General features: G+C 35.1%; 1 protein-coding gene across 2 annotated transcripts in view; it reads right to left on the bottom strand.

The window, feature by feature from the left end:
• notch2 (notch receptor 2) overlaps positions 1–24,219 on the bottom strand; it is an 85,104-nt gene that overhangs the window by 10,702 nt on the left and 50,183 nt on the right. For both annotated transcript variants that reach the window (XM_089000738.1, XM_089000739.1), the window contains 17 exons: positions 24,044–24,154; positions 22,540–22,732; positions 21,438–21,583; positions 20,455–20,568; positions 20,245–20,364; positions 18,964–19,116; positions 17,446–17,674; positions 14,759–14,960; positions 14,470–14,623; positions 12,931–13,115; positions 11,267–11,399; positions 10,899–11,150; positions 9,585–9,697; positions 7,348–7,883; positions 2,892–3,233; positions 1,758–1,900; positions 1,483–1,687 (listed from right to left, as the gene is read on the bottom strand). In XM_089000738.1, coding sequence (XP_088856864.1) covers positions 1,483–1,687; positions 1,758–1,900; positions 2,892–3,233; positions 7,348–7,883; positions 9,585–9,697; positions 10,899–11,150; positions 11,267–11,399; positions 12,931–13,115; positions 14,470–14,623; positions 14,759–14,960; positions 17,446–17,674; positions 18,964–19,116; positions 20,245–20,364; positions 20,455–20,568; positions 21,438–21,583; positions 22,540–22,732; positions 24,044–24,154 — 3,331 coding nt within the window. The remainder of the gene's footprint in view (positions 1–1,482; positions 1,688–1,757; positions 1,901–2,891; positions 3,234–7,347; positions 7,884–9,584; positions 9,698–10,898; positions 11,151–11,266; positions 11,400–12,930; positions 13,116–14,469; positions 14,624–14,758; positions 14,961–17,445; positions 17,675–18,963; positions 19,117–20,244; positions 20,365–20,454; positions 20,569–21,437; positions 21,584–22,539; positions 22,733–24,043; positions 24,155–24,219) is intronic.

Here is a 24,219-nt window from a genome sequence, read left to right as displayed (position 1 = left end):
ACTTACAAACATTTGAGTTATAAACAACGGTACATACGAACAATTTTGCGGGTATGTCGAAAAATGTTCGGACAGAGATGCTGTAAATTAGATTTTTGTATTGTATATTGTGCTTCTTTCCACCCCTAATATCATGAGGCAATGTGAGAGCTCTCTCTCTCTTTCTAACATATGTAGTATTCTCTGCAGTTATACATGTACGTATCTTTATAGAGCATCTATTTTATGAAATGTTTATTTTTCAGTACAAACCAATACAGGTAATTTATACAAGCCTTTAAACATACTTATATAACCCTTAAACAGACATTCCGTACAAAATATAGCACTGAAGCAATTTACGAACAAATTCACCTTACGAACAACCGTTCAGAACGTATCCCGGTAAGATGGGGAGCGTCTGTATAAGGCACACTGCAATATTTTAGAAATATTTAGCGATATTTTGGCGATATTTTAGCAATATTTTAGTGATATTTTAGCGATATTTGAGCAGTATTTTATCGATATTTTAGTAAAATTTTTGCGACATTCTAGCAATATTTTAGCGATATTTTTCCAATATTTTGGCAATATTTAGCGGTATTTTAGCGGTATTTTAGCGGTATTTTAGCGATATTTTAGCAATATTTTAGAAATATTTAGCGATATTTTGGCGATATTTTAGCAAATTTTTTGTGATATTTTAGCGATATTTTAGCAGTACAGTAAAGATTCGTTATATCGATATTCAAGGGAGTCCGAAAAAAATATCGATATAACCGGGACTATCGATATATCCGACCCTGTTTGGATGTAATTTTCTCCGTGCGTGCATAGAAATAGTATCGATATAACCGGGACTATCGATATATCCGATATCGATATAACCAGACTTTACTGTATTTTATCGATATTTTATCGATATTTTATCAATATTTTATCTATATTTTAGTAAAATTTTTGAGACATTCTAGCAATATTTTAGCGATATTTTAGCGATATTTTACCAATATTTTGGCAATATTTAGCGATATTTTAGCAATATTATGACGATATTTTAGCAATATTTTTGTGATATTTTAGCGATATTTTAGCAGTATTTTATCGATATTTTATCAATATTTTATCAATATTTTATCTATATTTTAGTAAAATTTTTGAGACATTCTAGCAATATTTTAGCGACATTTTACCAATATTTTAGCAATATTTTAGCAATATTTTAGCGATATTTGAGCGATATTTTAGCAGTATTTTAGCAGTATTTTAGGATCGATGAGAAGGTTTCTGTATAAGGCACACTGCATTATAAGGCGAAATAAGTAATAATAATAATAATAATAATAATACATTATACAGGCTAGGTTTCTCTGTAGGTGAGCAGCGGCAGCCACACGCGCCAGCGTTCACTCAACCCGGAAGTAACTCAAATAGATAGAACGCTAACTAGCCAGCTAGCTAGCTTTCTATCTATTTTCACGTCCCCTCCCCCCCACTCACTTCATATCAAAGTCATCTTGACCAACAGGTTCCCTCCTCTTGTCATTCGTATTGGCCATAAAGCCATCGGGGAGCCACAGGACGCCATGTTTATTTTTCCTCTTGACCGCCAGCATCCCCAACACCACGATGAGTAGAATGATGACAAAGGCAACCCCGATCACGTACATGGGAAACGTTGCCGGCTTTTTAACCGTCAGGTCACCTAAAACAAAAAACGGCGTGTTTAGAGTGTCGAACTCACTGGATGAGATTTGGACGGCGGGCCGGCTTACTGTTAACGGATACGAGGGGATAAGGTAGGTCGGCTTTGATGTGCGCAGCTGCGATGAAGGAAGCGGCTTCGTTGGTGTTTGAGAAACAGTCTTCGGATTTTTGGGAACATTCCCGGTTATCAATTTGGAGGTGGACCACGGAACTGAAAAAAAAAAAAAAAAAGATAGTTTAGTTGAAATGAATGCTGTGATTTTTCATCATCTTTAAAGGACAACCGACACCATTTTTTTTGTCTCCTAACTGACATCAGAAGAACGTTTTATCGTATCTAAAATAGCCAAAACACGCAGGATGATATTTTTAGTCAAATGCAAAACACCAATAAAAATTGCTTAAGGTGTCCCACAACTACTTAAAAATGACCTCGGAGATGGCGAGTTTCAGAAGGTCCCGCCCCCTTGTTTGTGATGTCACACCAGGACGTCTTTGCCTTGCTCTAGAATTAAAACAATGGCTTCAGATTCGGAGAAGATGCTTTCTTGTTACTCATCCAGTTATGAATATGATTCAAATAGTTCTGAAGAGGAAAGCATACATGTTTGCAATCGATTAAAGAAGTCCTTCCGTATCAATTCGAGCCGTCAGGACTCCAATGTAGCATCCTAGAAAATGCACAAGATGGCGCCGAAGCTCTGTTGGAAATGGGCTGATTTTTCTGCTGGGAATTTGTGTCAACTAGTATCAAATAGTAGTCTTGGTGCAACACACAGCGATTAACCATCGCGTTATGTTTTTTTCCTTCTAATTTCGCCATCAACACGGGTCAACACAAACTTTTCAGATGAAACAAAGTACCCAAAATGCATTGTGTGTCACTTTCTCGGTCAGGGGCGTTCCTTCAGTGACGTCACGTCTGGAATCGTCACCAACTCGAAAACAAGACTTCCTGAATATTCAACGCGAGTCTTAAAATGTAAAATATAGCTATATGCCGTGGAATCTATGTAAAATATGCTCAGTAAAAGTCATTTGAAGTGATTTTACAAATTAAGTCATTTTTTATTGGTGTTTTGCATTTGACTAAAACTATTAGCCTGCGTGTTTTGGGGATTTTAGATGCTATAAAATGTCAGTTTGGATTAAAAAAAAAATGGTGTCGGTTGTCCTTGAAAATCTAAAGACATTCAACTGACCCGATAACCTCTCTCTCCATCTCCCGCTTGCTTTTTCCCCTCTGTAAGAGGCGCCCGTGACCATCGTCGGGCCCATAGTACGGGTACACCATGGGTTCCTTATTCTCATCCAGTTTCACTTTCAGGTTGGTGTGTAGCAGTGCCCCCAAGGAACGCAAGAAACCACGCAAGTCCTCGATCAGCTCTTTAGGCTGCAAGCGAACCACGATGACCAGGGTGCCCTCGATCACTTTGGCCGGAGTGTCGGTGGCGCAATCTAGGCCGTCCCAGCCGCAAGCTTCCGTGTTGCAGCTCCAGTCGCATACCAGGTTACCGTAGTGATCTGGACAGTATTTGTCGTATCTGGAAAATGGATAGTTGGCTGTTAAAATGTGGGTTTAGTTGAGGGTCGTAAGGATAAAAATAAATGCTAATGAAAAAAAATACCCTAACTATTAGCATACAATTAGCATACTTTTTAATTGCCATGTTAAAAATATGTTTTTTTCCTCGCAATGCATCTATAAATGCCACATTGCACTTTTTCTTTAAAATTGCAGGAAATTCCCTGTGCATATTTTGTACAGAACAGAAAGTAAAATGCAAGTACAGTAAAGTCTCGTTATATCGATATCGGATATATCGATAGTCCCGGTTATATCGATACTATTTCTATGCACGCACGGAGAAAATTACATGCAAACAGGGTCGGATATATCGATAGTCCCGGTTATATCGATATTTTTTCGGACTCCCTTGAATATCGATATAACGAGACTTTACTGTATGTCAAGCCACTAAATGCTTCTTTCAAAAATGTGGGAAAAAAATGTGGAAAATGTGGAAACTGGTGGAAAAACTAAAAAGATAACAATAAATAAGAATTATTATAATTATTACAGTAATAATAAGTAATCATGTAATCAATCAATCAATTAGTAAATAAACTGATAAATAGAAAATAAATAAATGAAACAAAATAATGCAAATAAGTAATGAAATTGAATAAATAAATAATGAGAATAAATGAATACAGAGAATAAGTAACCAACTTGTTATTGTAAATGAGTAAATAAGAATAAGAATTATTATAATTATTACAGTAATAATAAGTAATCATGTAATCAATTAATCAACCAATTAAGGAATTAATTAGTTAGTAAATAAACAGACGAATAAAATAAATACATAAATAAATAAATAATAAAACAAATAAATAAGTAATGAAATTGTATAAATAAATAAATAATGAGAATAAATAAAGAGAATAAGTAACCAAATAATGAGAATGAGTAAATAAGAATAATATTCATTATAATTATTATAATTGTTACAGTAATAATAATTAATCAACCAATTAAGCAATTAATTAGTTCGTAAATAAACAGATAAATAAATAAATAGATTAATAAATAAAACAAATAAATAAGTAATGAAATTGAATAAATACATAAATAATAAGAATAAATAAATAAATAAAGAGAATAAGTAACCAACTAATGAGAATGAGTAAATAAATAAATAATGAGAATAAATAAACAAATAATGAAAATAAATATCGAAAATAAATCAACAAATAAATAATAAAAATAAATAAATAATGAGAATAAATAGATGATGAGAACCAATAAATAGATAAACAATAACAATAAGTAAATAAATAATGATAAGAAGTAATCAAATAAATAAATAATGCAAATAACAAAATATTGAGAATGACTAAATAAATAATGAGAATAAATAAACTAATAATGAAAATAAATATCGAAAAATAAATCAACAAATAAATAATAAAAATAAATAAATAATGAGAATAAATAGATGATGAGAACCAATAAATAGATAAACAATAACAATAAGTAAATAAATAATGATAAGAAGTAATCAAATAAATAAATAATGCAAATAAATAAATATTGAGAATGACTAAATAAATAATGAGAATAAATAAACTAATAATGAAAATAAATATCGAAAAATAAATCAATAAATAAATAATAAAAATAAATAAATAATGAGAATAAATAGATGATGAGAACCAATAAATAGATAAACAATAACAATAAGTAAATAAATAATGATAAGAAGTAATCAAATAAATAAATAATGCAAATAACAAAATATTGAGAATGACTAAATAAATAATGAGAATAAATAAACTAATAATGAAAATAAATATCGAAAATAAATCAATAAATAAATAATAAAAATAAATAAATAATGAGAATTAATAGATGATGAGAACCAATAAATAGATAAACAATAACAATAAGTAAATAAATAATGATAAGAAGTAATCAAATAAATAAATAATGCAAATAACAAAATATTGAGAATGACTAAATAAATAATGAGAATAAATAAACTAATAATGAAAATAAATATCGAAAATAAATCAATAAATAAATAATAAAAATAAATAAATAATGAGAATTAATAGATGATGAGAACCAATAAATAGATAAACAATAACAATAAGTAAATAAATAATAATAAGAAGTAATCAAATAAATAAATAATGCAAATAACAAAATATTGAGAATGACTAAATAAATAATGAGAATAAATAAACTAATAATGAAAATAAATATCGAAAATAAATCAATAAATAAATAATAAAAATAAATAAATAATGAGAATTAATAGATGATGAGAACCAATAAATAGATAAACAATAACAATAAGTAAATAAATAATGATAAGAAGTAATCAAATAAATAAATAATGCAAATAAATAAATATTGAGAATGACTAAATAAATAATGAGAATAAATAAACTAATAATGAAAATAAATATCGAAAAATAAATCAATAAATAAATAATAAAAATAAATAAATAATGAGAATAAATAGATGATGAGAACCAATAAATAGATAAACAATAACAATAAGTAAATAAATAATGATAAGAAGTAATCAAATAAATAAATAATGCAAATAACAAAATATTGAGAATGACTAAATAAATAATGAGAATAAATAAACTAATAATGAAAATAAATATCGAAAATAAATCAATAAATAAATAATAAAAATAAATAAATAATGAGAATTAATAGATGATGAGAACCAATAAATAGATAAACAATAACAATAAGTAAATAAATAATGATAAGAAGTAATCAAATAAATAAATAATGCAAATAACAAAATATTGAGAATGACTAAATAAATAATGAGAATAAATAAACTAATAATGAAAATAAATATCGAAAATAAATCAATAAATAAATAATAAAAATAAATAAATAATGAGAATTAATAGATGATGAGAACCAATAAATAGATAAACAATAACAATAAGTAAATAAATAATAATAAGAAGTAATCAAATAAATAAATAATGCAAATAACAAAATATTGAGAATGACTAAATAAATAATGAGAATAAATAAACTAATAATGAAAATAAATATCGAAAATAAATCAATAAATAAATAATAAAAATAAATAAATAATGAGAATTAATAGATGATGAGAACCAATAAATAGATAAACAATAACAATAAGTAAATAAATAATGATAAGAAGTAATCAAATAAATAAATAATGCAAATAAATAAATATTGAGAATGACTAAATAAATAATGAGAATAAATAAACTAATAATGAAAATAAATATCGAAAAATAAATCAATAAATAAATAATAAAAATAAATAAATAATGAGAATAAATAGATGATGAGAACCAATAAATAGATAAACAATAACAATAAGTAAATAAATAATGATAAGAAGTAATCAAATAAATAAATAATGCAAATAACAAAATATTGAGAATGACTAAATAAATAATGAGAATAAATAAACTAATAATGAAAATAAATATCGAAAAATAAATCAACAAATAAATAATAAAAATAAATAAATAATGAGAATAAATAGATGATGAGAACCAATAAATAGATAAACAATAACAATAAGTAAATAAATAATGATAAGAAGTAGTCAAATAAATAAATAATGCAAATAACAAAATATTGAGAATGACTAAATAAATAATGAGAATAAATAAACTAATAATGAAAATAAATATCGAAAATAAATCAACAAATAAATAATAAAAATAAATAGATGATGAGAACCAATAAATAGATAAACAATAACAATAAGTAAATAAATAATGATAAGAAGTAATCAAATAAATAATGCAAATAAAAAAATATTGAGAATGACTAAATAAATAATGAGAATAAATAAACAAATAAATAATGCAAATAAATAAACAATAAAAATAACTAAACAAAAAATAATGAAAACAAATAAAAAAAATAAAAAATGACATTAAATAAACAAGTAAATAACGAAAATAAATAAACAAATAAATAAATAATGAAAATAAATATATAAATGCATGGATGGCTGGAAAACAAAACCAATTTTCTCAATACTCTGTCCACAAAGTTAAAACATGTCGTTTTTGGGCCAAAAGGTAAAAGATTCTTTTCACATGAATGGAAAGGGGTGAGTGACGTACTTGCAGGTGCTGGGTGCATGTTCCTGGCACTCAAAGCTATCAAAGAGGCAGCCGGGATTGTCGCACTCCTTGTCGCAACGTCCGTTTTTGAAATAATCCCAGCAAGGAACGGAGGCGGTGCAGTTGACCCAAGGTTGCTTCCAGTTGAGCGAGCAGTCCCCTCCGTCCCACTGACACTCGTGGTTGTTACACTGCGTGTCGCACACTTTATCCCCCGATTGATGCTCACATTGGATATACGGGCAGGAAGGCCTTGGCGGGACTGACACTTTGTTCTCGCAGTAGCGTCCGGAGAAACGCGCTGGGCAGCGGCAACTGTACAGGTACGGGTTGGAAGGGTCGCTAATGCAACTGCCGCCGTTCTGGCAGGGCGTCGGGCACGTTTGCTTGCTTTCGCAGTGCGGCCCGGTAAAACCCGGTTGGCACTGGCAGTAGAGCTGGCCCGCCGGCGACTCCACGCAGTTGCCGCCGTTCTGGCAGTGAAGTTTGGCGCAGCTGTAGCCTTCCAGATCGCCGCAGTTGAATCCGGCGAAGCCCTGAAAACAGAACATCCAATTTGAGACGTTTTTTATTATTATTATTATTATTATTATTATTATTATTATTATTATTATTATTATTATTATTATTATTATTATTTTTTATTATTATTATTATTATTTTATTATTTTAATTTTTTTTTAAATACAAGCGGCAGCAAAGCCTTGCAACGCCGTGTAAAGAAAAATCCACTGCTCGTTCCAACATACCTTTGCCATGCTTTGCCCGTCTGAAGCAAGCGTGAGCATTAAATTAAAAAAAGAAGAGGTTAGTAAAGAGAAAAACAAGCATTAAGCAGTTCAAAAGCAATAAGAGAAAGAAGGTGTTTTTATTCAGGAAAAAAATAGTACTATGTTGGATTTCAATATAAAATCTAATGTAGTCGTATGGAAAGAAATAGAGTGATACCTCGGTTTACAAACCCCTTGGCTTATGAACTTTTCGGTTTACGAAAGTTAAATGTATGAAAATTTTTACCTTGCCATACAAACTCTTTTTCGGGATACACACGGAGCTGCCTCAATGAGTGATGTGTCGTTCGCAAACGAGCCCGTTCTCCGAAAAAGAAAATGGCAGCCGGCTTGTTTTGGTCCTCTATGCCCCGCCCGTAGTCGTCGATTAAAACCACGTGATTGGTCGAGAACACGGCAGTGGGGGGGTTACAGACAGGGAGAAGAGTGAAGCCATTCTCCATAAAAATGTATTATGTATCATTTTACTTATGGTTTTATTGTTATGTGCTTTGTTTTATTGTTTTTATTGTAAAGTGTCCTTGGGTGTTTTGAAAGGCGCTTGAAATAAAATATATTACAGTAAAGTCTCGTTATATCGATATTCAAGGGAGTCCGAAAAAATATCGATATAACCGGGACTATCGATATATCCGACCCTGTTTGCATGTAATTTTCTCCGTGCGTGCATAGAAATAGTATCGATATAACCGGGACTATCGATATATCCGATATCGATATAACGAGACTTTACTGTATTATTATTATTATTATTATTATTATTATTATTATTATTATTATTATAAAAGAAAATGGCACATACATTTATTATACATAAAATAATGTATATTTTGTGTAGTTTCAAGGGTTAGAAAATTAGAATGTAGAAAATTAGAAAGTAGAAAATTATGTTTTATGGGGACATGGGAACGGATTATTCTCATTTTAATGGTTTCCTATGGGAAGTTAATTTTTGGGATACACACATTTCTCCTTACACACTCTGTCTGGGAACCAATTAAGTTCATAAGCCAAGGTATCACTGTAAAGTGGGTTTATTAAAAATGCCGGCGCAGGTATTAAGGCCAATGCTGCTCCCTCGTGGAAGGACTTTATCGGCATCCCCTGATAGGAAAAACTAACTGAACAAATTCGGGAATGGCGTTCCAAATTATATTTTAAATTCCGGGATAAATTCGGGAATGGTAGAGAACATGTCTCGTTGTATGGAAAGAAATACAATTTATTATTGTCATTATTATTATTATTAAATAAAGTGGTTTTATGAAAATGGGATTACTACATGCACTCTCGTGAGTTGGTTGCTATGGTGGCGCTCGGTCTAAAAAAAATAATGAAAAAAATAATTACAAAAAATACTCTCCACAATTAACGGCTTGGTCCACTGAATCAATTTTGGAAGAAAAAGAAGCTGGTAATCCGTTAAGGAAAAAAAAAAAAACTTACAGGGAGGCATGAGCAGGTATAGCCATGGACTGAGCTAATGTTGATGGAGCAGACGCCACCGTTATGACAAGGCTTGGAGAGACACAAATCCACCATGGACTCACAAAGACGACCTTTGGAGAGAGAAGGAGACACATCAGAGGGAATTAAAAAAAAAATGTCCTGAAAACAGTATCATGAATTCACCTACGCGGAAAAGATGGCGGCAAAATTAGAACCAATGGAAAGTTACAACTGGTGGAAAGCAATGGTGTCCAAGTCAAGGCCCCCGGGTACCACATCTGGCCCGCGACATCATTTTATGTGGTCCGCAAAAGCAAAGCAAGCGTAGCAAATTCCACGTCGCTTTCTAATGTCTGAATTAAAATGTTAAATTGTCGTATGTAACCCAGAATAACACTAATTTTTCTTGTTTTTAAAACCAGTTATTTATCAATGTTTTTAACTCATTCGTTGCCATTCTCGAATCGAACAGCATGACGTGGTTAGCCATTCCCAGCGCTTTATCGGCACCGCGGCAAGAAAAACCAAAACTGAACAAATTCCGGAATTCTGTGATTAAAGTCAAAATTCTGAGAATAAAGTCAGAATTCTGAGATAAAAGTTTAGAATTAACGAATTCACTGCTATTCCGGAATTTATTCGGGAATTGAAAATATGACGTGGAGCCCATTCCCGAATTTGTTCAGGTTTTATAATAATAATAATAATAATAATAATACATTTAATAATACATTAGATTTATAAGCGCCTTTCAAAACTCTCAAGGTGAGCAGCGGCAGCCACACGCGCCAGAGTTCACTCAACCCAGAAGTAAACAGCGCAGTGCCGATAAAGCGCTGGTCAGACCTCTGACAATGTTTTTTTTTCCTTCCACTAGGGGGCAGCATTTACTTTTTGTCCATATTAGCACTTTGCTACAGCATTAGCTGTTGTTCAAGTGCTATATAAAACAATATGTTTGTATTGCATTGTATTTTGGACAACCGCCCCCATTTCAAGCTCAGATAACTCCAGACCCATATAACTTAGGAATTAACTATTTTTTCTGAGGAGAGTCTAAGGTTTCTAATGCTGAATTGAATTTTTATGTAGTCCTAAAACTCAATATGTTGTGGGTCCTGCAATTTGAGTGACAATGACAAAAACCCTGGCACTGGAGCGGACACCTTTTTGCACATCTTCTGGCAGTGAATGAGTTCATATGTGGAGGTGATTCGACGTTTTTATTGTTTTCCCAAAATTCATAACGGCCAACCATAACTCCAATTTGGGCCACCACAAAAATGAGTTTGACGAAATAAAAGAACCTACCCGTGTAACCAAGGCGACAGCGGCACTGGTAGTCATTCACAAGCTGTACGCAATCCAGGCTCCCGGCGGGGTGGCAGGGTCCCGACAAACATTCGTTCAGATCGCCCTCGCAATGTTCTCCAACAAATCCGGGCGGGCAGGAACACGTGTATCGCCCGATTCCATCCAGGCACTGACCACCGTTAAGACAACGGGGCTCCCACGAGCCAGGTTTGGGTGCGCAATCGTCCACGTTGACTTCGCACTGAAGTCCTACGCAACAGTTGACAATCGGAGAAGGCGACGTGTAAAACTGGGCGGAGTCAGTGGGGGTCGCGGGGGCGGGTCTATTTCAAGAGGAATGATGGAAATCGGGCTGTCGGGGTTACCTTGAGTTCCGGGTGGGCAAGCGCAGGTGAAGTGGTTGATGAGGTTGATGCACGTTCCTCCGTGAAGACAAGGTCTGGAGTGGCACTCATCAACATCATATTCGCAGTTCACCCCCTGGTAGCCTGGTTTACACTAAGGAAAGAAAATGGGTGTTAACTCATTCACTGCCAGACGATGTGCAAAAATGTCTCCACTCCTGTACCAGGGTTTTTGTCATTGTCACTCAAATTGGAGAGAATGTTGAGTTTTAGGACTACATTAACATTCAATGCAGCGTAAGAAAACTTAGTCACAGAATCAGTTTTACTGTGGGTGAGCAGCGGCAGACACATGCGCCAGCGTTCACTCAACCTGGAAGTAACTCAAATAGATAGAAAACTAGATAGCTAGCTAGCTACCAGATAGCTAATAGATAGCCAGCCATCTAGCTAATAGACAGCCAATAGCTAATAGGTAGACAGCTAACTAGCTAGTAAGCTAATAGATAGCTAGCCATATAGCCAGCTAACCAGCCAGCCAGCTAATAGATAAACATTTATGGCAGCGTAAGAAACCTCAGACTCTTTTCTTTCATCAGAAAAAAAAGAGTTAATTCCTAAGTTATATAGATCTGGAGTTATGTGAGCTTGAAATGGGGGCAGCTGTACAAAATACAATACAACACATACATTGTGTCGAATACAATACATATATTTTGATTTATATAGCGCTTTAACAACAGCTGAAGCTGTAACATGGACAAAAGGCAAATGCTGCGACCTCGCGGCACGGAAAAAACATTGCCAGAGGTCTGACCGGCGCTTTTCTTTTGGGTTTGAGCTGTGTGTCTATGCCAGTGCTTGAACCGTATGTTAATCATAAGTATAGCTTTATAGCTATCTGGCTAACTAGCTAGCTATCTGTTAGCTATCTATTAGTTAGCTAACTTTCTATCTGAGTTCCTTTCGGGTTGAGGGAAGGCCTGGCTAGCTATCTGTTAGCTATCTATTAGCTAGCTAGCTTTCTATCTGAGTTACATCCGGGTTGAGTAATCGCTGGCGCATGTGGCTGCCGCTGTTCACCCACAGAAAAACATATCCTGTGACTGTAAAGTGACCTTGAGAGTTTTGAAAGGCGCTTATGAATGCAATGTATTATTATTATTATTATTATTATTATTATTATTATTATTATTATTATTATTATTAAGCGGCAACAAATTTGAGAGTGGCGCTCCACGTCAGGCTTTTCAATTCCTGAAATAATTCAGAAATGGCAGCGAATTAGTTCAACTAAAAAAAATGTTTAAAAATTGCTACAGGTGGATTTATTCATCAATATTTTAGAGCTCCATTAATCCATATACCATCCATCATCTGAATTTTTACCTGTTTGGTCAATTGATTTTTTTTTCTTTAAAATTAGTACAGTAAAGTCTCGTTATATCGATATCGGATATATCGATAGTCCCGGTTATATCGATACTATTTCTATGCACGCACGGAGAAAATTACATGCAAACAGGGTCGGATATATCGATAGTCCTGGTTATATCGATATTTTTTCGGACTCCCTTGAATATCGATATAACGAGACTTTACTGTATTTAATTTTTTTAAGAGTGGAGTGGTGTCAGAAGGCCCAAGCAAGATGCAAAAAAAATAAAATAAAATATTGGACTTACAATGCATTCGTATGTTCCCTGATAGTCCTTGCATGTCGCTCCATTCCGACAAGGATTAGATTGACATTCGTCCACCATATCTTCACAGTAGCTTCCCGTGTATCCCGGCTGGCACTGACACTGGTGGGAATTACCCACGTTCACGCATCGCCCGGCATTTTTGCAAATATTCTCCACTTCCAAACCTAGAGAATCAGAAAAAAAATGGGGTCAATGAAATCAGTTCATATTGAAACCAAATGACCCTATTGGTTGGAGTATACCGTTTGATAGAGAATAGACAGAAAAGAAGTGATCATGTTTAAAAGTTTCATGCTTATAAGGCCTACAATGGAAGGAGTGAAGATCTGCGGTCAATCTGAGGTGAACAGACACAGCCGGTTCAACCGTCATCTTCGTTTAGGAGATCCGGCCTTGGACTAATTTACAACTTGGTAAACTCCTTCACAGGAAGAGGTCATTAGTAGCCAGGTTACAAATCTATCAGTTCATGGAAAGGACGTCCATGGGCGTGATATTTAAAATCAAGAAATTTTACATGTATCACTTAAATTTGCATGTACAGCGATACATCGGTTTACGAACTTTTCGGTTGACGAACGTTAAAGTTATGAAAATTTTACCTTGGCATACGAACATTTTTCGGGATACACACGGAGCTGCCTCAATGAGTGATGTGTCTTTCGCAAACAACCCCGTTCTTCTAACAACAAAATGGCAGCCGACTCGTTTTTTTGTCCTCTATTCCCCGCCCCCAGTCATCGGTTAAAGCCACGTGATTGGTCAAGAACGCAGCAGTTAGGGGAGGTAGTTTAAACATTAAAGAGACAGGCAGACGACAGTATGAGAGTTTCAACTTTGATAGTTCAAAGGTAGAGTGTAGACTGCAAGGTTAAAATATCCCATCAATCAGGCTCCACAAACAACCCGCACAGGCCATCTGTACACTTGATGCAAAAAGCTATCAACCCAGCTAAACAAAACACAATTGATGAGGAACTAGATAAAATTATCACAGAGAAGGCACCTACAAGGGATCATTCCTCAAGATGGTGAAAGAAGGTTACGTTCCTTATCAAGTGTTTAACGCTGATGAAAGCGGCTACTCCATTCCATCAAACCATCAACGACCATCACAAAGGTAGATACAATTACTTTATTATACAGTAGTTTATTTCTTTAATTATAATACCATAGCACATTTATTATAAATAAAATAAGGTATATTTTGTGTAGTTTTAAGGCTTGGAAAATTAGAAAGTAGAAAATTATGGGGACCTGGGAACGGATTATTCTCATTTTAATGGTTTCCTATGGGAAATTAATTTTTGGGATACACACTTTTCGCCTTACACACTCTTTCTGGGAACCAATTCAGTTCGTAAGTCAAGGTATCACTGTACTCTCAAGAAATAGCTTGACAGAGGGCTGCAGACGTAGGGCATCGGTCATGAATGGCTGCGTCCCCTGCCGGCAGTAAACGACAATCTTCCTGTGTTCGACCGAACATCTCTGACACCACCATATGAATTTCCTCACCATTCCGGGCCGCAAAGTCCCGGCAAGACATATTGGGGACGTCACAGTAAAGTCCGGTCCATCCCATTTGACAATGACAGGTCCAGGAGGTTGCGGTTTGAGAGCAAGAACCCCCGTTGTGACAACGTACTTGGCTGCACAAGTTGACAAAGTTCTGAAAACACAACCAGGAACATATGTGTGAATAACCAGTGCACTGAACTCAACACGATAGAGTATCACGTGGTCTGATTGCGTTATAATTTGCGATTATTATTTGTCTTATCAAACGATCAAACGTGCTACATGCCTGGCAGTTTTGCCCGTTGTAGCCAACGGGACAGGTGCATCTGTAGGTGCCAAGGCCGTCGGTGCAGGTGCCACCGTTTTTACAAGGATGGGAGTCGCATTCGTTCTGCTCATACTCGCAGAATGTGCCGTAGAATCCGGGTCGGCAGCGACATGAAAAGGTGTTGATGTCGTCGATGCATGTACCGTTATTCAGGCAAGAACTGCAGCGGGGGATAGGAAAAAAAAATCATAATCATGACTTCTATTGTGATGAGAAAAGATAATCTACTTAAAAAAAAAAAAATGGTTCTGGAGGAAATTTCGTAACGATAAAAAAAAAAAAAAATGTGTACGTTGAGACGCGTTTTCCATGTAAATGCCCTAATCCGTTCCAACGCCCCTTAAAATTGAAACATAAATGTTTTCTGAAGCATAAAAATGCATCAAACCTCGGTTTTCGAACGTCTCGGTTCTCATCCCATTCGGTTTTCAACCAAAAATGTCATATTTTGTATGCTCCGGTATACAACCGAAATTTGGTTCTCAACCAAACTGAGTGCATCTGAATGCATCACTCGACTACCCTCCGCTTCCTTATACGGCACGTCTTCCTCATTGTGAACGACGCTTTAATATTATTGTTTTATTTTTGCGAAAATGCAGACAAATATGGTGAAGATATCCTGAATAGTGTGATTTTAAAGCAAGCAGAGGATGGTTTGAAAAGTTAGTGTGCCCTGTGATTGCCCAAAGACAGCTGGGATAGGTGCCAACATGCCCCGTGGCAGAAAGAATATTGGTGAAAATAAAAGTTTGTTTTTCTAGAATTTTACACATGACCTGCTCTATTATTAAGTTTTTATCCGGTTTATGCGATGAAATAGTTAAAAAAGTTGTTTTCTAGACTTTGAACGGATTAAGATTTTTTACATTGATTTTAATGGAAAGTGCTGTTTCGGTTTTTGAACAAATCGGTTTTCGAACAGGTTTCTGAAACGGATTATGGTCGAAAACCGAGGTATCACGGTATATCAAATATGCTTTTTTTATACTTGCACTGTGTACAATTCTTTATGAATCATTTTTTGCACAGTTTCAGTACGCATCTCAGTCCTCTGACATTTCTATTATGCTTGGAATATGTTTTTTAACTTTTTAACTCCATCGATGAAAAGGTTTCTTCAGCCGTCATCTGTACTTCTTTGAAGGTGTCGGACGTTTCGCGTCTTATCCAAGAGGCCTCGTCAGCGTACTAAAATCTTTTGCTGGTAGTTTCGGCCCTATATATATCCCTACTGTCCAGATGTGACGGTGCCAGACTCTGCTATGATTGGTCCCTGTGACTTCACTGATTACTTCTATTGTCCTGCCTGAGTATGGGGTCTACGACTGGCCTGATGACCCCATTTGATCTGGTATCACCTCATCAGCATAACTAAGCCTATGTTGCCTAAGAAGTCTGTTGTAGGAACGATCCGAATTGAACCTCACCCTACCATGGCGATTTAGTGAAGGGTTTTGCTGTTTTATGAAAATAGCTTCTTTTACTCCCCTTTCAAACCATCTATTTTCTTTCGCGAAGATTTTAACCTCATTGTCGTCAAATGAGTGGTTGCTAGCTTTCTGATCCTGAAAAAAACATCCACATTGTAGTTCGCAATCTATGCGAGTTGTGCATCGTGTAAAAAAAAAACAAAGAAAGGATTAAAGAATGTAAATATTGGTCATGTAACTTTTAATTGCGTCCTTGTTTTTTTGTCCTCTTTTGTTATGTTCTCTCAAAAGTGCTTTATGGCTGGAGTTTTATACAGAAATGTACGCCATACTCTATTTTTTCTGATCTTTTGTAACAAAATAATAATAATAATAATAATAATAATAATAATAATAATACAGTGAGACCTCAACTTACAAACACCTTATCTTACAAACTTTTCGTCTTACAAACTTCAAATTTCTGAAAATTAAACCTTATAATAAGCACTATTTTCATAATAGACACCCACCACGGCTGGCGGAGTGATCTTCGGCGGAAGCACACGACCGAACAGCACCAGAGGTTAAGTTACCAACAGTCCTTATGGAAGGTGACTCTCCTTCCATAATCTCTTTCCAAACAGCAATTCCGTTTGACCTTCGACCTCCAATGCCATTCCATCAAGCATCAATGACCATCACAAATGCAAATAAAGTGACTTTATGATACAATGCAGTGTATTTCTTTCATTACAATAAAATAGCACATTTATTATACATAGAATAAGGTATGTTGCGTGTAGTTTTTTAGGCTTATTTAGTTGAAAAGTATATTTTATGGAAACCCGGGAACGGATTATTCCCATTTTAATGGTTTCCTATGGGAATTGTTTTTTTGAGATACACACTTTTCGCCTTACACACTCTGTCTGGGAACCAATTAAGTTCGTAAGTTGAGGTCTCACTGTAATAATAATAATAATAATAATAATAATAATAATAATAATAATCTATTTCATTTATAAGCGCCTTTCAAAACTCTCAAGGACACTTTACAGTCACAAAAGGCAATATTTTCCTGGTGAGGCATTTCGGAACATGAAAATTTCCTCTGAAAAAACATTCAGAAGTAGAGGTACCACTGTATTCGGTTTTTCGTATGAAATTTTCCAACCATAAGCCCAAACTAATCAGGGTGACTAACAAAGTAACATTCCTTCCCCAGCTCACCTTACGGTGCATTCCTGGATGTTATGTTCACACAGGAATCCATCAAAGCCCGCCCGACACTCGCACACAAAGCTGTTGACGTAATCACGGCAGCTGGCGCCGTTCCAGCAGGGTTGGCTGGCGCACTCGTCGATCTCGGTCTCGCAGAGGCCACCTCGGAAACCCGGTCGGCACTCGCAGGCGAAACCGCCCACATCGTCCACGCAGGAGCCACCGTTCAAACACGGGTCTGAAGAAGGCAAAAAAAAAAAAAACATTTGATTGAAAGCAGATGGAAAACGCCCGAGCATGACTGTGCGCGCCGCTCTGTGGAGCTGCGGATTTGTTTGTGTTAAAGGAACGGTTGCTTGAAGGTTGATTATTACCCTTACATCAATCGCTATTTTTTTTCTCTTCGCCAACGTATGGAGTTTCATATTAGCCATAAACTAGCAGACTCTTGTTGTTGTTTTCAAGGGGAATAGAAATGTTTAACTATTTTTTTTTTAAGTCGTGAAAAAAAAAGCTAACGCAACAATGGATGGAAAGGAACAGAGGTGATCAAAGCACTAACATTTAGAAACAAAGTGATGGATAGCTGGCTATCTATTTGCTATCTATTAGCTAGCTGGCTAGCTAGCTCTGTAGCTGGCTAGCTCACTCTTTAGCTGGCTAGCTAGCTCTCTAGCTGGCTAGCTAGCTCTCTAGCTGGCTAGCTAGCTAGCTCTCTAGCTGGCTAGCTCTCTAGCTGGCTAGCTAGCTCTCTAGCTGGCTATCTTTTAGTTAATTAATGGCTAGCTAATCTTGCTATCTATCTGGCTATCTAGCTGACTACCTTGCTACATACCCATGTGCTATCTATTTGCTAACTGGCCATCCAGTTGGCTACCTTACTAGCTATCTATTCACAATCTATTAGCTATCTATCTAGCTCGCTATTAGCCAGCTAGCTAACTTTATATCTATTTGAGTTATTCCAGGTTGAATGAACGCTGGTGCATGTGGCTGCCGCTGCTCACCCAAAGAAAAACGTATCCTGTGACTGTAAAGTGACCTTGAGAGTTTTGAAAGGTGCTTAGAAATTAAATGGATTGTTATTATTGTTATTATTATATTATTATTATATTATTATATATAGATAATTTAAAAAGGCCAAAAAATGGAGGCCATGTGTGTGTTCTTTTGTATTTTTATTTCTGCTTGTTTAAGAAATGGACTAAACTTAAAATAAACAAAATGTGAGGCAGCTCTTGGGCCAAAACGCTACGACTGGCCTACGACTATATTTTTTTAGAAAACGTTCCTTTTCATTTATATGAATCGTCACCGATTACTTGACAACTAAAACATTTACAAAGGAATACATTAACATGGCAGTTTTGATTCCTTAAACCCGTTTTGATCAATTTAAATGCGTTCAAAATATTTGGGAGGTGAAACGTGACTTTTTTTTTACACCTATCATGGACGGGTGGGGTTGGAATGTATCGTCGCTATAAATCAGGTGTTCACGGTGCATGTTAGTTTTGGGAAACTCACTGGGCGAGCAGTCATCTACATCTGTCTGACAGTTGTGTCCGCTGTATCCAAGCTGACATGTACACATGTAGCTGCCCGGGCTGTTTGAGCAATGGCCGCCATTTCTGCATGGATTCTTTTTGCATTCGTTGACGTCCTCCGTGCAGCGTGGCCCTGTGTGAAAAATTAGCAATAAATAAATAACTAAATAAATGGATTGTGGATTAATAACAAGCAAATTATCTAGCTAACTAGGTAGCCAATTGTCTAGCTAACTAGTTAACTAAGTACTAACTAACTAATTGGCCAACTAAACAAACAAATAAATAAATGGATTTGTGGACAAATACCTAGCTAACTAGCTAGCCAACTAGCTAACTTGTTAACTAAGTATGAATTGACTGACTAGATAACTAAACAAACAAACAAACAAATAAATACATAAATAAATTTATGGACCAAAATGGATTTGTGGATGAACAACTAGCTAACTAGCTAGCCCACTAGCTACCCAACTATATAAATAGTTAACAAAGTACTAACTAACTAACTGTCCAACTAAAAAAAAAATGGATTTGTGCACAATTAACTAGCTAGCCAACTAGCTAACCAACTAGCTAACTAAGCACTAATTGACTTACCAGCTAACTAAAGAAAAAATTAAAAAATAAACTAAATAAATAAATGGATTTATGGATGAATAAGTACCTAACTAGCTAGCCAACTAGCTAACTAATTAGCTAACTACTTAACTCAGTACTAATTAATTGACTAGCTTACTAAACTAACAAATGAATAAACGGATTTGTGGACTAATAACTACCTAACTTAACAAACAAATAATAAATAAATAAATAAATACATGAATAAATAAATGGATTTGTGGACAAATAATGGATATGTGGACGAATAACTAGCTAGATAGCCAACTAGCTAACTACTTAACTACAAATTAACTGGCTGGTTAACTAAACAAACAAACAAAAATAAAAAATAAATAAATGAAAAAATGAATGAATGAATGAATGAATGAATGAATGAATGAATACAGTAAAGTCTCGTTACATCGATATTCAAGGGAGTCCGAAAAAATATCGATATAACCGGGACTATCGATATATCCGACCCTGTTTGCATGTAATTTTCTCCGTGCGCGCATAGAAATAGTATCGATATAACCGGGACTATCGATATATCCGATATCGATATAACCAGACTTTACTGTACATGAATAAATTACTAAATAGTAGGACTTTCGCATAGATAAAACGTGCAGCTTCTGGCATTGCACCTAAGCTATACCTTGCCATCCAGCGGGGCATCGGCAGGTGTAGGAGCTGTAATCCGCAGTCGGACGACACACTCCTCCTCTCTCGCACGGATGAGAAGCACAAGGAACAAGCTCATCCGTGCAGTTTTTACCTGTTTGGACAATTGATCATTTCTTTTAATGGGCAATCACAGATTTTGTTTTACTATACAGATAAATCGTCCAAAATTCGGAGCATGAACCTGTGAATGGCGGACTGCACTGGCAAGTGTAACCGTTGACCCTGTCGATACAAACGCCTTGGTTGAGACAGGGATTGGATGCGCAGTCGTCAATGTTCTTCTCACAGTTTAGACCTGAAATCAAAGATGATGGTCACTCAAGTCTATTTCATGTTCGGGAATGACACATCCAAAGTCCAATAACATTTTAAACGACAACCGACGTCACTTTTTTGTTTCCTAACTGACATCAGAAACACGTTTTATAGCATCTAAAATACCCAAAACACGCAGTGTGATATTTTTATTCAAATGCAAAACACCAATAAAAATGACTTAAAGTGTCTAAAAACATCACGTCAGGACAAACTTTGCCTTGCTGTAGAATCAAAACAATGGCTTCGGATTCGGAGAATATGCTTTCTTGTTACACCTCCAGTTATGAATATGATTCAAATAGTTCTGAAGAGGAAAGCATACATGTTTGCAATCGATTAAAGAAGGTTTTCTGGGTTGTTTTGATGGCTCAAGACTGATGTGTAGTGTCACAGAAATGCAGAAGATGGCGGCAGAGCTCCGTTGGAAATAGTTTGGAATTGTTTTCAACAAATATCAAAGAGTTGTCTCGGTGTAACATACAACGATTCACCATTGCGTTATTTATGTGTTTTCCTTCTAATTTCGCCATCAACACGGATCAACACGAAGTTTTCAGACCAACCAAAGTACCACAAAATGCATTGAGGTGATGCAAGGTATGTCCTTTCTCAGTCAGGGGCGTTCCTTCAGTGACGTAGGGTGAGGACTCGTCACCAACTCAAAAACAAGACTTCCGGAATATTCAGCGCGAGTCTTAAAACGTAAAATATAGCTATATGCGGTGGAATCTTTGTTAAAATATGCTCAGTAGAAGTCATTTGAAGCCATTTTACAAATTATGGACACAACTTGTCCGGAGACGTCGGTTGTCCTTTAAAGTGGTGTCAATATGACATTTCCGTTACCTCTGAATCCAAGCTGGCAAGCACAAGTATAGCCGTTATGTCGATCCAAGCATGAACCACCATTTTGGCAAGGATTGGGCTGGCACTCATCCTTCTCCTGTTCACAATGTTCTCCACCCCAGCCGGGTTCACACTCACAGTGGTACCTGGCAACAAAGACATGGAAAAGTGTTGAGAATGTCGTTGAGGTCCGAGTCGTAGCGGGAAACCAGTTTGTCAGGAGAGGAGCAAGGATCAAGAGATAATGAGGCAAATTTTTTGTTTCCTCACTGACATCAGAAAAACGTTTTATAGCATCTAAAATACTCAAAACACGCAGTATGATATTTTTATTCAAATGCAAAACACCAATAAAAATGATTTAAAGTGTCCAAAATCTGCAAAAAAAATGAGCTGCGAATTGGGCATTTTCAGAAAGTCCCGCCCCCAGTTCGTGACGTCACGCCAAGACGTCTTGCAATACTGGAGAATCAAAACAATGACTTCAGATTCGGAGAATATGCTTTCTTGTTACCCATCCAGTTATGAATATGATTCAAATAGTTCTGAAGAGGAAAGCATACATGTTTGCAATCGATTAAAGAATTTATTCCGTGCCGTTATGAGGCAACATTGAGGGGAAATGTCTCACCGAAAAAGAGGCACAAAATGGCGACCTCCTGTGGCCACCTCCATTTCCACAGGCTGATAAATTCCTTATATGGAGCTTGGATGCCCTCTTCTGGCGGCTTTTGGGTGCAACACGAGGTACCCAGACCAAACAAGTATACAGCAAAATACATTGACGTGATGGAAGGACCGCTACAATGCGTCTTTTTTTCGGTCAGGGGCGTTCCTTAAGTGACGTCACGTACGGAATCGTCACCAACTCAAAAACAAGACTTCGTGAATATTCAGAGCGAGTCTTAAAACGTAAAATGTCGCTATATGCGGTGGAATCTTATTAAAATACGCTCAGTAGAAGTCATTTGAAGCCATTTTACAAATTATGGACACAACTTGTCCGGAGACGTCGTTTGTCCTTTAAAATGTAATGTATTATTATTATTATTCAGAAATGACACGACTTGGAACCTCTGCGTGGCATCTGCGAAGGGCTTACCCGTGTTGCTGCTCGATACATTCACCGTGCACGCAAGGTTTGTGCTCGCAGTGGTTGATTCCCGAGAGGCAGATGGGCCCGTGGGTGCTGGGGGGGCACAGGCAGTGGAAGCCGTTCACTTTGTCAATGCAGGTGCCGCCGCTCATGCACGGGTTGGAGCTACATTCGTTGATGTCCACGTTGCATGTGATTCCTATAAGAGGAATGAGTTGAATGATTCAAAGTGTCGTCTGGTAATAGAATGAAAAGTTGGTGTATCGTTATGCAGCGAGGATGAGTTGCAGTCATTCTCTGGCCAAGAATGTTGCTCAAGTTTCTCGGGGAGGCTTATTATAATAATCGTGAAACGATTTGTGTCATAAGTGAAGTGAATAGTTAGCGGAATAGTTGGATTATCTATGTGTATGTTCAAGTCTCAATGAACTTGTCTCGCTGTACATCTTCGATCTCAAATGCAAAATCTCAAGCTAAATTCATCAATTTATGTTGTCTATTTTCCCTTACACTTGAATATTCCTCTCTGGTGCTGAATAAATATGAATTGCAAAAAAAAATCTATTTATTGTTTTAAATGTTAAGACCAGAAAAGATAAATTAATGTCCTCATTTATTATATTATATTTTTTAAATACATTATTAATTGCTAATTGCTACTGGAATTTTCTTCCCCAAACATCAGATCAGGCAAAAATAAATAAATAAATAAATAAAATAGGGTGAATAAATAAATGCATTAAAATAAAATAAATAAATCAAAATATCTAAACATCTAAATAAAAAAAATCATAATAAAAAAATCTAAATCAAAATTAAAAAATTAAAAAAAAAATCTAAATCAAAAATTCAAAATAAAAAAGAGAGAATTCTTTTTATTTGGCTAATCGAAAATGTATATTGTATAAAATATTTTTCCCCATTATCATCCCATATTTTTTAAATAAATTATTAATGACTACTACCGCTACTAAATAAAAAAACCAAACATAAAAAAACAAACATAAAATGAATGAAATAAATCAAATACTTGTAAAATTAATACAATTAATAAAATAAATAAATCTAAATTAAAGAAGAGACTCCATATCATTTGGCCCATCGAAAATTTGTGTTGTATAAAATACTTTTCCCTCTTATTATATTATATTTTTAAATAAATTATTAATCACTATCCGCTAATGGAATTTTCTACCCCAAACCTCAGATAAGGAAAAATAAATAAATAAATAATAATAATAATAATAATACATTTAATTTACAAGCACCTTTCAAAGCACCCAAAGACATTTTACAATTAAAACAATAAATACCTTAACAATAAAACCATAAATAAAATGACGAATAAATAAATAAATAAATAAATAAATAAATAAATAAATAAAATTATAAAGAAATAGAATTATAAATAAATAAATACATAAATAAATAAATAAATAAATAAATAAATAAATAAATGAAAGAGAGTTAATTATTTGATTTAAAGTTTCAGCTCGACATCCAATCCTACCGGAGTATCCTGGAAAGCACACACACTTGTACTCATTAATGCCATCCTGGCACTCTCCATACTCGCAAGGGTTGCTGGCGCAGTCGTCTTCATTAATTTCACAATTCACACCTTAAAAATAAGAAAGTCTAATTAAACTCGGACAAAAAAAAAATCCCAGCGGCAATACTGCATTT

Source organism: Hippocampus bargibanti, linkage group LG07 (genome assembly GCF_051943395.1).
Source record: "Hippocampus bargibanti isolate YZ-2025 linkage group LG07, ASM5194339v1, whole genome shotgun sequence".
Classification (NCBI taxonomy): domain Eukaryota; kingdom Metazoa; phylum Chordata; class Actinopteri; order Syngnathiformes; family Syngnathidae; genus Hippocampus; species Hippocampus bargibanti.
This window is presented reverse-complemented; position numbering and strand designations above follow the sequence as displayed.